The sequence below is a fragment of the Daldinia childiae genome (genome assembly GCF_008694065.1).
Source record: "Daldinia childiae strain JS-1345 chromosome Unknown Scaffold5, whole genome shotgun sequence".
Taxonomy (NCBI): Eukaryota; Fungi; Ascomycota; class Sordariomycetes; order Xylariales; family Hypoxylaceae; genus Daldinia; species Daldinia childiae.
In genome coordinates this window covers 814653-830699 of record NW_022984646.1, presented here as the reverse complement: position 1 = coordinate 830699, position 16047 = coordinate 814653, and the positions used below count along the sequence as shown (strand labels likewise).

Sequence of the window (16047 nt, the reverse complement as noted above, 5' to 3'; positions counted from 1 at the left end):
CAATGTCTAAGAGGTACGAGATTATACTTGAGAAAAGAATCCTAGTAAGGTTAGGTGTAGTTATGCAATAATAAGCTGAGTCATTGTGGCGCGCACTAAAAAGATGTAGCTTTAAGCTCCACCCACAGCCTTCACACAATCCAATAGGCAAGAGGGGGAAAAGGGGGGCGCAACTAAAGCTCCCTATGCTTTACGAGCGCCCCAGGAGTAAAGAGCAAGCATAACGGCATCTATCTATGGATGCATAAAGCAAACTCATACTACATAATCCCATATTCACCTACATCATAGGGAACACAGCGTCACGCGAATCGTTTTCGCTACTGCCCGAGGCCGAACACGATGTCGGTCAGCCGCTCCTAAGTCCATCGTTCGTTACAGGTTAGGCTTACTGCAATATGATACGGTATCTTTATGGTGACAGCGAGCCGTTATATTGTTTGCCTGGTTGTGGAACTAATGTACCTAGGGAATGTGATTTGGCGGACGGGCGGGGGAGGGTGACTGTTTCACTTATTGGCGGGATATGGTTCAGCGTGAGAATTCGAGAGAATTCGAGAGATACTTTACAGTACAGCACATATTGCTTTTTCTCACCCTTTCTTATCAAGGAGGAGTCGGGGCACGTGGTGACCTATCATAAAATCCTATGGATTCGAATGGCAGGAAATAAATGTAAACCTGTGTCGTGATAGGCCGACGGCGAGGTCAGTAGCTGCAGCGGAGTCTATGTAAATATCGCAAGTTCGGCAGTCGTGGTGCGGGTCGGGTAGGTAGAAAATATATTCACCCTCATCGCTATGTCATCTACGTGTAACTTTCGCTTTGGTTTGTTCCCTCAGCTATGTCCTTTCTTGTTGAATATATTCTTAAGTACCTATTTATGCTCTATCTGGGTGTAATGGTTCGTACGAAGCATCTCGTTACTCGTTTACTACACGTCGTAGAATATGTTATTGACAGGTAACTAAATAGTTCTAATACAGGCATGATGAAAGTATTCATCCTTATATGCGTTGAACATTCCAACTGCGTAACGACAATATCGAGGTGCCACGAACCCAAATGGCCCCTAAACAGCAACTTTGCGATGGATGTCTTCAGTTAGACTTTACGCCGTTTTTCAAAAGCAAAGTAGTACCCTTCAATGGACTTTCTATGAAAGAATATTTTATTTCTCGAAAAGAACCAGAGAACCAACCTAAATCCACGGACTGTGTCATATGTACCATCCTGTCACGCTATATACCCTCTGATTTCAAGGAGATTGGAACCTTTGCAACCAACGATGGGGGTTATGATATCAGGGCAGTTAAATGGATTCTTGTACTGGATTTTTGGCTGTCTTCTTTTGAAACGAGGAACCATCTCTTAATTCTATTCAAGTGCCGTCCAAATATTACTGGGGCTTTGGCATATAACCAATTTTGGGATAATGTAAGAGAGGTTATGCTGTTATCGAGCTTATGTCACCCCAGAGAAACCCTATAATAAGGATTCCCTCGGATAGGTTTGATTCTCAACTGGCTCTGGACTGGATCTCGCAGTGCAGGCATCTTAACGAAACGGGATGTTGTCCCTCGACGCAGCCTTTTCACGACCTATACCTTATCGACTGTCATAAGCGCACTGTTGTTGCCGTGAAAGAACAGACCGAATACGTAGCCCTGAGTTATGTATGGGGCGAGCCAAATAACGAAGACACAGCATATTGTCTCCATCATGGTGAAGACGGCAATTCGCTTCTTCTGCCTGATACGCTTCCTCTGGTGGTCACAGACGCAATCATCGTGACGAAACGTCTCGGTTTCCAGTATCTATGGGTCGACAAGTTCTGCATTGCTCAACACCAATCAGAAGTAAAACATAGACAGATCATGCACATGGACGCGGTCTACGCGAACTCGGAGCTGACTATCATCGCGGCAGCCGGCGAGGATGAGAACTACGGGCTCCCGGGAGTCAGCAGCCGTTCACGCATGGTTACGCCATGGCAGAAATAAGAGGCGTGAGGGTGTCTTGGTTCCGGGAGCCGGGGGAACTCATCAAGAAATCAAAATGGTACACGAGGGGATGGACCTATCAAGAAGCCTTTTTAGCTCGGCGCCGGCTCGTCTTCTTTGACGACCAGATGTGCTTTGAGTGCGGATCAAAGTCATACTACGAGGTTATTCGGAATGTGGTAAAGACGACCCCTTATGCTCAACAAACATACCACAAATATGGTGTACATTTAATGAAACCCACAATGTATTTTTTGAGTACCGTTCTACTATATTACGAGATTTCACGGCGCGTGAGTTGCGGCACGATAGTGACTCCCTCCTCGCTCTGGCTGGTGTCCTAAACCACCTGCGGAGGACCGATGCATGCTTTAAGCACGTCTGGGGCATCCCCTAGAATTTTAAAGAGTATGATACTAACCATTGGTACAATTTAATAGCGGCGTGCGACACCTTCGCTACAGGACTCTTTTGGAATCACGTACAGAACTGTTGGGAGGACTCAGTGAAGCCCAGACGAAAATCCATGTTCCCTAGCCACATGACTCCTACTTCCGTGCCTCCGTCTTGGACGTGGGCTGGGTGGGCTGGCCAGGTGGAATGGAGAGGTCACGCACACTATAATGAGAGATCTGTGAAATCCGCAATACCAGAGCATAACTTCTGTCTACAGGACCGACATGGTAATAGATCCACAGTAAGCGCCGTAGCGGAATCAGGCGATCTAGGGGACATGTTTCACTATCCAATTTTATGTATCAAAACTTGGGCGATATCTCCCGACAAGATCGACTTCCAAGAATCCCGGAGACGGAGAAAATGGAAAATACATAATTATTATGTAGATCAGGTGTTCTTATCAGAGGGAGTAGATTCTGAAGCCGAGCTAGCGAGGGAGCTGAAAAGAAAAAGGGTCGGTGGCGTTGTGTCGTGCTGGGAAATTATGACTTAGACGAGGAGACTAGGTATTCTTATGAGTTTCTACTAATTCTCAGGAAGGAAATAGACGAAGAATTATGGGTGCGTGTTGGCAGTATGACATTTTCCTACTTCAAGGTATCATCATATATGGCTAAACGCTTTGGATTTCCCCCAGAAGAATTTAAGATAAAATAGTTACTAGATTGGTTAGCTAAGTACCTGTTGAGTAGGTACCTAAGGTAACCTAAAGATATTTTGTTTTCTTATAACTAATCATTAACATATACGTTCCCACGAGCAAGGTTCGCATAAAATCAAAACTAGGTCCCTAAAGATATAAAGATATAAAATAAAGATAAAAAGTATTATCGTGTAAAGCAGAAAGAAATCACATACGGTAACGAGGCACGTATCTTGACTTGTAAATTTTACTTGCGTTTGATATAATATCCTAAGGTATAGCACAATCATTTTGCTTTTGTTCGCGCATGGTTGAGGGAGCAAGAGAGAATTTAGACAGCTAAATTCACGAACAAAGAGATGATTTTTACCATTACTACCTACCCAACGCCTCCTTTCACCCTATCCCCCATCTCTTATCCTAACACAGCCCAGCACGAGAGCGCCCAGGAAACTAACAACATATTCAAAAGTAGACATCTTTGAGAGGGGAAAGATACCCAAGGCTCGAGGGCCAGATGACAATATATCGCTCGCCCTATAAACAAGACAACATCCGCCGAAGGATCCGCTAAGTAGCAATAGTATATAGCCCAATATGTTATATCTACTCCAAACGCCATGCTCCAATGCCGCCATCGTCGTTAACATAAATCCCTCGCATTGTGTATCATGCACGATACGCCGTAACCGAGAAGTATGGAATCTAAATGCAGCAACAATCTAAAAATTGGGCATAAATCAAAGGCTTCGCTTCCCAGCTGGGTTACCATCTTCATAAACCCGGAAACCCTCTTCGGCGTCCATCAATGCCGGCTGGTTGCTAGGATACTCGCTTGGGACGCTAGAAATTTGACTCATATTGTCATCGCTCATAGCGTCATTATCAACATGGATATCAATTCCAAGCTCGGGATCGTGGTTTTCTGCGTCTTCTATGCCTGGCCATACCTCGTCTTCTGGTCCACCATGCAATTGCCCATCTTGCCAAGACTCCTCGGACTCTTTTGGGTGTGAAAAGTCGACCATAGGGCTATCATCGGCTGAGTCGTCATCGTCCTCGTCCATACATTCTTCGCCATCGTGGTGTTCGGTTCCGCTACCGCTCTCTCCCGTATCACCACCGTCGTCGACAATAACTACGCTACGACCAGCCCGTCCTTCGAAGCCGGGAGCGTTGCTATGCGGCGTAGCATAGAATGGTGTCGAATTACGAGCAATAAAAACTTCGGGTATCGGGCTGGGCGATGCCGTACTCCAACGCGGCGTGTTCCGCGGTCGGACTGATGGTGATCGAGTACTTCGACGTTTTGCGAGGGCTGCGATATGTCCCGTTGCAGGAATCAACCGGACGACTTGCGGTGACGGGCGGCGCTCGTATTGGTGAACATATGATGTCACTCGCCGTTTCGCTTGGGTAGGTGATTCAAGAGTTTGTGCTGTTGGTGGCATAGAGTTTGTGCGAACATGAGGTGGTCTGGAGCCTTTGCGTTCTCTAAGCATTGCCGGAGATTTAAAGCGGGAAGTCGAGCGATTAGTCCCAAGAGAAGGGGACGGTCGGCCAGTTTCCGTGAGAAGACCCGGGGCCGGCGACATAGACATCCTATGCCAATTGCGCTGTGCTGTCTGTCGGAGACTAATAGACTGGGATGTATTGGTGCTTGCAGGATGCTCGTCGAAATTGTCATTCCACGCCCAACAATCTTCCATTGCATCTGCCTCGGGAACTTCCTGACAGGTACTTTGAGAATTTGCGTAAACGCGGCTTAATTCTCGCAGCCGCTGCCAATTCCACCCGTTATCGTACGCATCTTGATCCTGAAGGTACGCCTCAGGATGGGTAATAAAAAGGCGTTGGGTGCCGGTCGCCTTCATGACTACGCTTGAGCGGAGAAATGGAACGTCCCATATCACCGGTGTGACCATCTCGGGCGGCGATAGGAATCGTAGTCTTGAATCCTTATGTATTTTGCGCAAAGGTACCCATGGCGACTGAAGACCAAGAAACTTGGTCACGCGATAGTGTTGAGTCGAACCATGATGAACATTTGCTTGCATACGGGAGAAGGTACGGAACAAAGTTCCGAATGCATCACAAATGGCTTGATGAACGCTTCGAGCATCTGAGCCGCGAATAGTCACGTTCTTAACAAGACCCCGACTCTTGAGTCGTTGCTCGATAACACGGTTTGGCGCACAGGCCCGAGCTAGCAGCCACTCTGACTCAAGCTCGGGCCCGACCCAATCGTTAAATTCAGCAGACTGAGACTCCAAAACGGAGGAACTATTAGGCAGCTGCGTCCACTGATCAGGTTCAACACTGCCGCCTGAAGGGCGTTGGCTCGCGTAGTCGTGGAATTCCATCCATACACTCTTCAAAGGAAAAGGCAAAAAGATAACTTCAATTTCCCATGGGCGAGTGTAGGATGGGAAGGACGATAAGCCTTGTAGTTGGCTTAACTGGGACTTCAGGGCCTGAAGTTGACTATAAAGCTCTGCACGGCTCGCCACGTATTCGCTTCCGACGGTGGAAACGGATGCTATACTGGCCATGGACTCATTAACATTTAGGCGCCGGGTGCGATGATCAGAAACCTGCGTGCCATCGTTAATTAACTTCTCAACTTCTTCCACGCGCGACTCAAGTTCAGTTATTCTTAAGTCACTCTGATCGTGCTTCTCATCACAGCCATCATGACCAACAACTGAAACAGATGGATTCTCGAGCCGGTCTAATCGCTGTTCGTGTCCTTGAACAGCGTCGGACAGTTGCCTGATTGCCTGTCGATCGGGTCCAGGAGGAGATAAGCTCTGCCTCTCAGCTATATCTTCATGCCTACAAGAGCTTGGGGTATTTGCGACCGTTTGTCCATCATCCAAGGATTGATCCATATTGGGCTCATTGGTATTCTCCTCCTGTAGGTGGGTTTCGTCCTCCTGTTCTAAAGGAGGCTCGCATAACTTGGATCTGACACTACTTAGTGTTCCCAGTCCTTTCCCGGCAAACGGCCGCAGATATCCCACTCTAGCAGACGATGTCGTAGAGCTCGGCTGCGAAGAGATCAGGCACTGGCTTGGGATCGGGGGGAGTTGGCTTCCTTCGTCTGGCTCAGATTGAATTAGGTTGGTCCAACTTAACGTATCCGGGATAGAGGGTGGTGGTAGAGGCACCGCGACCTGATTCTGCGGCGCGTTCTCCTGCTCCGCGAGATTTGAAAAAGGGAAATCATTGAACGTATAAAAATCTATACTTGGATCCGCTGGCGCCGGCATCTTAAAAGAAAGATCCGGTACTACTGGTGTGAGGGGCTCCCTACTGGTCCTAGGCCGCTCATTTTCCTGGCCGTTGTCCGCGACGTCAGTATTAGCTGTGGATGTGACAGGAGGTTGGCTATCGCGAATATCATCATGAAAACAAGCATGATGGGAACACATGCACCAAGCAGATTCATCGGATCCGGTATTTCCATTAGGGTATCCAGGAGCATATACTGGCGAAATCCCTACTGAGCTCCCTCTGCTTGTCCTGGGTGAGAAAGCGCCGCGACTCCAGAAACGACGGCATCCACACTTAGGTCCCTGGGCACCGCGAGTTAAGTCCACGAAATTGCATGGTCCACCGGGAAGAGCTGGCGAATTGGCGATTATATGCGCATCGCTGTAGATATTAAAGAAAGGGCTGTTTGGTAATGAGAGGTCGGGGATGGATCCTGCCATTGGGTTGAGCGTTCCTCGTTCCAGGGCATCGAAGGGGGAGAAAGAAGATGAAGCGATAGAGGAATTGATGAGGGGGGTGGTTCGGTATTTATTCTCGATAGCAATGGGAGGTGTCGGAAGCCTAGGCGACCCTACCGGACGCGGCTGGGTCGCGATCCGAAATATCTAGTACATGGCACTGCTCCTGATGTTAGTGTGAGCTCGGGAAGCTATCGTTGGGTTACCAATCCAGACTCCTTGGGTAAATACTAACCGTAGGAAAAAGGAGGAAAGGGGGATAACAGGCTGCGAGGATCGAGAAGAAGTCGTAATTTATGTACAAGAGGCAACAAGCGAAGGCGCGCGTACCACCGAAGAGCAATGCGAAAGACGAGCTTGAGGAAGGGAGATTATGAAATTCAGAGTGAGGCGTCTAGATAGGATTGGCCCGAAGTTGATGGTGGGGGAGAGGATGTAGGTGATAGCACTACGCAAATGGAGTCGAGGCGTAAATGCGGGTTGTGATAGCTGTGGAGAATAGGATCCAGCAATGTATGCAACTTGATATGTAGGTAAGATGCAGTGAAACAAGTACTATGTAAAGGTTATGACTCGACGCAGTTCGTAGCTGACAAGGGTGTATGAAGAATCCCCGTTGTAGACGACACAAAAATATTTGGGTGAAGTGGGAGAAACCAGATAATTTCCAATAGCCCAGGCAGCTTCTTGGAGGAATGGAGGGAGGTTTGGGGATCCATAGATTAGGTACGTATTGAGTACTTTCCAATAATATCATTTGCTATACCCGTAGTTCCCACCTCCTAGTTGCAATGCCCACTTTACGCGTTTCCTAAAAAGAAAAAGGAGCGAATAAGAATCGCCGAGCCAGGCGCGACCGTCGCGTGTTAGGTGAAGCGGAAACACGCTTATTGGATGGGAACATTTAGAGATCCCTGTTAAGACATACATCTATACCAGAATAACGGAAATGTACCCATAAGAGTTCCTACTCTGAAGCCACCACCAAAATCATATATAAAAATTTGAGATCTATCACAATAAGTTACATTTTACTTGTTCTTTTCATTATCAACCGCCTCATTAAAAACCCAGTCAGAAATAGGACCGGTCAAATGGATAACAATTTTTCATGCAAGCTTGAGCTCCAAGCCAGACGCCTTACTTGACGTCCGCCCCGCGAGCAAGCTACCCCCCATCCCAGAAGACAGACATATCGACGTCCAAGCGCGTAGATGTATCTTCAGAGTCACTATAGCTGTTGATATGCATCGGGCGTTCTGAACGGTCAGGACAGGGATAAGCTACCTACCTAAGCTAGGTAGCTTAAAAACATTTGAAGCTATCGATGTCACCAAAATAAATCAATTTAAATCCTTGATTGGCCAATAGAAGGTATAATGTTAGCCTGCCCGCGAAGCATCGGCATTTTTTATTTTTATTTTTTAAGATAGGTACAAATGGTATAAATATGGTAGTAGTGGTATCTTATATATGAGATATGCGATGTGAGATGTAATGTGAGTTGGACCGACTTTAAATCGCCTCGTCAAAAATGCCATGCAACCGAACCCAAGCCCCAAGCCCCGTAAACCCAATAATATACATAACTTGTCACAGCATAGCTCGTTCGGACTGGTACCGATATATTCAAATTTTTTCTCGTCACATTTAGACCTCGCCCCAACTTCCCATAGGCCCTGTCGTTGCGATCATCGAGCCGGTGCCAACAGAACCGCCGATGTCCCAATAATGCCGAGATGATGAGGCGCTACTCTTCCTAACAGATCTCCGTGTGCTTTGACTAGCGCAGCTTGACGCATGCTTGAACAGGGGACTTGAAGGCACAGTTGTCTTAGACTTACGCCTTTCTACAGTGCGCCGCCCCGACATCAACGGGTGGTGTTGACGCACCCGCGCAACCTTGGCGGCTGCGTCTTGGGCGCTCGAAGACGCGATGCCAGGGTTGCTAGAGATCACACCGCTGTTGCTAGATCGTGATGTGAAGCGCGACCGGAGATAACGGAACACAAGCCTTACATCTAGCTCTTGTTCCCATTCTTCCTGTGTAAATGCTAGCGCAGAACTGTCTAATTGCGATTGTGATTGCGTATTAGCTTGACCTGACTTCGTCGGTTGTGTAACTTGGGTTGCGTTGACAGGTTGTGCCCGTGTAGCTAATGTTGGCTGGAACTCGGGAACAACCACGGACGGCTCTACTGTCCTCGCGCTGGTTGTGGTGTCGTTTACACCCTCCGGTATGGGCGGTAGACCTGCATACGGAATAGACATTTGCTGTACTCGACTGAAAGTCGAAAAGGCTCCAGGATGGTCAGAGAGCCGATGAATAAGTGAACCGAGCTCTTTAGCGACCCGCTCCAACATTTTGAGCTGCCATCCGGAATCTGTCGAATCTTCCATGCTAATGTCTGATTGTTGGAATGTGGGTATCGATGATAGCTTTGGCGTTGAAGGGAGGTCTTCTTCATCCGGTAATTCTTCACCGAATAAAATCGAGAGCATCTTATCGTCAATTCCCAAAATGTCGCGGACAACTTTTCGAGTAATGCGTCCCCAGATGCTCTCGTCATCTGCCCCTTGCTCACTTCCGTCGTGATCATGCCATTCTTGGCTCTGATCTACTGCTCCACTTGATGAATCGTCCAGACCGCTCATTGTCACTGCATCGTCGTCCTTTTCTTCTATGTGGTTGGGTACCGACGCACTGGTAACGGATCGCTGCCTCCTGCGAGTTTGTTTCTGTATTTCTTCTAGAAGGCAACGACTTTGTTCTAGACGCCATGCTTCTATCCACTTCATCTTGTCCATCTCACGGGTCCTCTCATTTTCGGGTTCGATCTGATTTAAGTCCGAACTTCCGAGTCTCGTCACGCGGTGAGGATTGTACTGTTCGAATGCGTAAAGTCGCTCCTGCATGTCGGCACCCTGATCCAACCGAAACATACCGAGACCATTATGACCAGGGACAACAGGTGTCGCATAAGGATGAGCATGCGGCGGGTCATAGAAGTTAGGAGCGGTGCGAAATTCGGCGAGATGGCTATCTAAGCTATCTAGCTCAGTATCGTCGTCTTCATCAGCCGCATCTACAAAGCTTGAAGACTGCTGGGGTCCGGCACTGGGGCCCGACGGCGCAACTGTACCAAGGCTTCCCACATCACTCAGCCGCGAACGGCCTGGTGTGCTATTAGTCTTATGGGTTGAAGTTAGGTAGGGACGTCGAGGTGCCGGCATCGGTGAGAAGAGAAGAGAACCCAGGTTTGAGAATCTTGGACAGCTTGAGAAGCTGACGGAGGTAGTTGTGGCGACTCTTCATCTTGAGGTGAAGGACGAAAGACCCGCTGAGTGGCCTGGCGTGTAGGTTGCTGGAAGGCCATCTTGGAAGAGGAGGTAATTCAAGGCTGAGGTTGATAGTGGATATTCACGATATATGACGAAAGACGTTTTACTGGGGAGGATCCCAGCTCGATCTTAAATAACACACAATGCCGGTGACTAGCTCCCGTATTAGGATAGGGTTGTTGGTGTCAATTATAGAGAGCGGCTTGGGCGGCGGCTCAAATATACTGCGCTACGTAGGTTTAGTTTCAGGATTGAAGGACAGGTCAAAACAACCAGACCACGAACAGCTGAGGGGCTAGAAACATGGGTGAGGAGAGGCTACACGTAGAAAAGGTCCAGTCCTGTAATCTATAGATAATGGGTGGGCGGTGTCGACTGGAAAAGGGATTCAGGATAGAAAATCATGGGAAAACATGAGAAATCAGGGCGGGATGCAGGTGTGTGACCTGTCCGATTGGCGGCCGTAAGAATGTTTAAGGGACCAGTCGATGATCCTAGGTCGCGTGGGACGTTTTGGTGGTTGTTGCAATCGGGGTACAACTTTACCCCAAATAAACCCCTCAAACATTACCTCAAAGTCCGATGCAGAAGCAGAAGCGCAAAGGAGAGCGCATAGAAACCCCTAGTACAAAAAAACATACAGAATTGAACCACCGGTCTGCAACCCCCATGCAATTAGGCAATCAGCCACCCAACTGCATGTACATGGTACAATACCACCAATTGGATTACCCAATCTAGGAGGTGAACAACACACAAGATACGCTAACTAGCGGTTAGTTAGGCAAATATGATGCCATAGGTTAGGCTAGGTGCTAGACCGATTTTAATAAATGTGTTTCGGGTACCAAGTTGTTTGATAGCGACATAAGAAAGGATCGGAGAAACGGTTATAGCTAGACCGATGCTATAAAAAAAACAATTACCTCTTCTAGCTCTTTGATGAGTCGCTGCTATGATTTAGTTGTTCGCATCACGTAGACATTCGCATAACACTTGACCCCGTCATAGGGTGCAATCATGTACCTCAAACCGATAGATTACGGGTCTTCCCGGACTTGTGTTATCGTAGTGGGGTTCGCGACATAGGTATCCACTTTATGTAGCGTACCCAACCTTCTATGTAGAACGGCTGGCTGAGCGGGCAGTAAGCGATCTGGGCTTCTCCTTAGAACGAACTGATTACACGACCTCTGATAATAGAAAACTGTCATACAACCCCCCTCATATAGTAAAGTTACTTATATCAAACGTAAGCACCCCTTACAGAAAACCATCCGTCGCCCGACCATGTCAGCCTCATGTTTTATTATAGAACTTGAAAACTTTCAGGTGCGATAATCTGTAATCTGACTTACACTACCAAGTATAGCATCAAATGACAACAAAGAGTCAGGGCATGTACCCGTGATCAACACCAATGACGCGATAGACAAGTGTAGTCTCGTATCTCATACATTAAAACTATCTTGACAAGTTCAATTCTTATTATAAGTACTATTTTATATATAAGTACCTTAGGTACATAATGTACTTTCAAGTCATTGACTTCATGTCAAGATTAGCGCTGGTTACAGCTAAGTATTAGATACCTCATATAAGTCACTCAATAATATCTCAAGTTGGCGTATTTGCATATATTCCGAATTCCTTATCAATCTTCGTGCTCACCCCCAATTGTATAAGTTATTTTATTATTGGAATATACTATTTTAGTTTTGATACGTAAATAATCATTGGTCTTAACTACGGATCATTTGAGCCCGGAAAGCTTTAAGGGTCAATAAGATGGGTCAAGAGGCGAGGCAGTTCGAGACGAGGGTTAATTAGCCCAATCATTCTTGAATGGCAAATATACTCCTAGCCGCCTTTCTATTCAAAGCCTCACATAGGATAATGGCATCTAATTGACTTTTAAGATGCCGATTTCCCGGGGAACGGACAGGTCTCAAAGATTGCCGCCGAAGATCGGGTCCGTTGTAAAGTGCGACGGTGGATACGATGTATGTAGGTCGACAGTCAGATCCCACTACATACCTACCTACATATAGCATGTCACCGCAGACCATTGGGCCGTGAAATCATTGCACCCTTTAAGGCCTCCCATTACCGACCGACACCAGTAACATGATGGGTTCCTGAAAGCTTTGACGCCGCTTTACTTGCCTGAAGCCCGAATAACCTTAATGACGGCATGGTTTACGTCTACATCGTACGACGGGAGGAGAAAAGCGCGACAGGTCAAATTGCGCCGTCGTAAAATTGTCAACTGCACCCGACAGACGGATATAATGTCAACGTGGACCTGCGTATGTCGTGAAGGTTCCACCTTCACTAAACAATGCGCCCGGCCCCGGCAGTGCGGCGGGTCAAAGTCCAGCAGGTCCTCAGATCAAGAGGGGCCACCCAAATCTAGGTAACGAGCATAACCGTTCCTGACACGAGAAGGGAACCGCCATAGCCTCATTGGAGATAAATCCCACGAAGGTTAATGAGGCTTCTGAAGCCCTACGGCGACGGCTCGTGCTGAGTGGAACCCACGAATTGGGAATCTGATTGGTCTCCTCGATGCCGATTGGGCGTGGTTTGTTGTCTCTGGGGAGACGTGGATACGGTGATCTGTCAGTGGAGAAAGATCCGACGAATGATAGCAAGCCTCCCCGGAGGATTGGATATCACGAATGTTCGTAATGCGGTCACCGACTCTATCGCGACCAGTAAGGAAAATGCCTCGCCGCTGAGGAGGTTGGTCGAGCAATTAGGCTAACCACAGGAGAATACATAATGGGTTCAGGACGCAGTTTAAATCCCATTTCAACGAGACCCTGCGTCGTCTCCCAAGAACAATTCTCATAGAGCAGGTCCGTCTAGAGAGGATGAAGTGCATACCCACGTGGATGTGGCTCTCCGCTAAAGACTCCTCTCCCCTAAAAATGGAGCTGTTGTAAGGAGAATATAGATCGTGAGAGCTGTTAACGTAGCTGTGAGTGGGCTAGAAAACAAATGGCAGTTATCCACTAGGAGTCCAAGGGAGCGGAATTCATATTAGACATCTCGAAACACCGGCCAAAATTTGTTCAAATAGTGCCATTGAGTCTATGTCAAGTACTCTAATAATATATCAAACAAGATGAGTAGATACTATCCTCGTCTACTAAGTCGTAGTGGGTCATTAGACACTTAATTTCCGTAACATCGAGGACCAAATCGATATGCGATCGCCATTGGATAGCCTATGATTCTCTTGCAAAAAAGACATCGGAGAACTTGATAGCCGTGGGCGTCAAGTTTCCTCTTTCGCGGTCCAGATGGAGATGTAGGTCCATCGTCGACCTCATAGATGTGCTTCTAAGTGACAGTTCTTGACTCCCGTTTCTCTAATAAGCTTCAGGGTCGACACGTGGCTGTCGGTTATTATCGTCAAGTCTTTATGACCAATATATAGCGACACCGAGTAGCTGCAGCTGCAGTTTGGATGGTATTCTTAGTTTGACTATTCAAGTTTGAGCAGGAGAAGTGCCCGCGTGTTTTGATTTACGATAGAACCGTTTCATAGACGTGCTATTAGAATATAGGGGTGTACAAATCAGCTAACCGGTAGTCAGGGGAATGATAAGGTTAAAGTATAATCAGAAAACATAGAATAACATGGTTATTCCGCCATACGTACTGAGAGCATCTGTTGTTCTGGGTATTTATTTGGAATCCCGATATGCTCTCCGAGCAGTAAGCCAAATCTTCATACAATACATTATTTAATCGTTAATACTCAATTATATAGAGCAAACGAACAATAATACCTAAACCTCCCTCCATATACTAATTTTAAGGTAGTCGGGATAGGTACTAGTCGGCGCCCAGGTTTCAACTTTCCTGGTGGTGATCCGTCTATCGGTCGAACCTCCAAAACCACCAACGACTCATTTCCAATCAGAGGGAATTCCTTACTCATCAGTTGATTCGCTTTCTTCCAGTCCATCGGTATATACTCGTAATGGATGTTGACTAGTCCTCCCTTTCTGTCTGTTTGCCTGTTTAAAAGGCTTTGTTGCCCTGATATTTCCTGTAGATAGTAGTATACCGGCTCCTTACTGAAGCCCAATGACTGCCCTGCAGTGCGATACATTTCCATCACCTGCTCAATCTGGCCTTGGATAATGACTTGATCTCGAGTAAGAACCATGAGGTGAACATTGTTCTCGTCCACCAAGTCGTGAAGAACCAGTGGTTGCTTAAATTCCCTAACCTCGATGGCAACTTCGCTGTGAGATCGCCATTGAATTGGATTGTGACTGGTCTTACGCGGAGAAGCTTTGGCGGCCTTATCGATTTGTATCTCAATATCTTCCAGTTTACAGTTGGTACCGACGATAATAGATCTGATTGCATCATTTTCGTCAACTTCGTAGTAATGAATTGGCAATTCCGGTTCATCTCTCTAATGAAACCTTAATATTAGCGTGCGGCTTTCTGCTACTACTAATAGGTTTACATACCTTCCGTTTACGACTATATTGCACACCTTCCGTCCTTCCAGAACCGTTGGTTTCCTTGGCTGAAGGAAGGTCAGCCGTAGCTGGAGGCTGAGGTGGCATTGTCGGTGTTGTCGTTGAGATTTATACCAGAAATAAGGTTGTCTATGTTATTCAGGTCTCCAGAAGAACTTTTGAAGTTGCGGGATTAGAATATAAGGAGAGGTATTGCATAGTTAGAAAGCGATCAAGAAGATGAGAAGTTTAAAACACAACAGTCAACTAAGCATGAAAAATGTCCAGAGGTCTAGTGCAGATAAGCCGCAGCGCACCTTCTACCTCGAGGCGTAGGTTGCTATGGATAACACCAAGGTAGGCAGGCACTACCTCTGAACAAGTTGTTGCTGTTGCCTCCTTCCACAGTTGAAAAATAGTATTCCTGCGTGAGGGTTTAACAGGTATTTATGTACATAGCTACATGCACCTAATGGTAATACTGGTACTTGTCCCTTAGTACCCCCACAGCGTCACCTCAGAAACAGTGTTCTCAAATATGTTTGAGGTAGCTGCCTTATTCATCATTTTTCCGTCTTCGATAAAGCCCATCACGTTTTAAATGACGTTTTCCAAGCCTGTATTACTTCTGGTAATCCTGCTTCACTAAGCTTCTGTTCAACTCGATCCCTCCATATTCGCAAAGATGAATCTTCGGATCTTTAAGCTATTCAAAATCCAATCCCCATGATATACCAAATTTCGTTCTAACTAATTCCCACGGGACATATCCAGCCAATTCGTAATCCATAATCCCAATTTCGCCGTTTTGATTCACCATAATGTTGGTTAGGCCAAGGACTCCATGAGAGAAGACAAATGCAGAGCAACCTATTCCTAAGCTCTTACAGCTTCCCAGTAGTGTATCTGTGTTATTTGAACTTTCAAAAGAATCGAGCCATATATCAGGTAAATGACCGTTGATACCGGCAACAGTATTAGTCTTCCAAGACAGCTCTTTGCATATATCCACAATCTTGTAGACGGAATCTTGCTGTTTACTCTCGTCCATTCCCTGCCAGGCCTCATTCAGGGTTATATTTGGTATATGAATTACCTAATAAATATTAGAGCTATAGCCTGGCTAATCTACCTTGGGTGATTATAATGGATTGTAATTTTATCACTAAGTAGTTCGTGAATTAGATATATGACGGTGTAGTCGGTACTGGAAATAGATACCTAACCCTCCCACGATTACTATGAGGTATACGGTGAAAATAGAGGTATTAGTACCGAATAAGTTGGCCTTTGAATATCAATAGTGTCATTTTTGAGAGGTAAATTATAATACCTGCCCGAATAAGCGTGGAAATATGAATATATATTAATTTCCGTAA

At 46.5% G+C, this 16047-nt stretch overlaps 3 protein-coding genes across 3 annotated transcripts; 1 reads left to right on the top strand and 2 right to left on the bottom strand.

The window, feature by feature from the left end:
- Positions 1–1466: 1466 nt before the first annotated feature.
- On the top strand, positions 1467–2003 carry GL218_05372 (uncharacterized protein; the record flags this gene model as incomplete). Its single annotated transcript, XM_033582034.1, has 1 exon — positions 1467–2003. The coding sequence occupies one exon, from the start codon at positions 1467–1469 to the stop codon at positions 2001–2003; it is 537 nt and encodes a 178-aa protein (XP_033434941.1).
- Positions 2004–3845: 1842 nt separating this feature from the next.
- GL218_05371 (uncharacterized protein) lies at positions 3846–6821 on the bottom strand (the record flags this gene model as incomplete). Its single annotated transcript, XM_033582033.1, has 1 exon — positions 3846–6821. The coding sequence occupies one exon, from the start codon at positions 6819–6821 to the stop codon at positions 3846–3848; it is 2976 nt and encodes a 991-aa protein (XP_033434938.1).
- Positions 6822–8489: 1668 nt separating this feature from the next.
- GL218_05370 (uncharacterized protein) lies at positions 8490–14776 on the bottom strand (the record flags this gene model as incomplete). Its single annotated transcript, XM_033582032.1, has 3 exons — positions 8490–10015; positions 14274–14619; positions 14678–14776. 3 exons carry the CDS (start codon positions 14774–14776, stop codon positions 8490–8492), a joined length of 1971 nt encoding a protein of 656 aa, XP_033434939.1.
- Positions 14777–16047: the final 1271 nt, after the last annotated feature.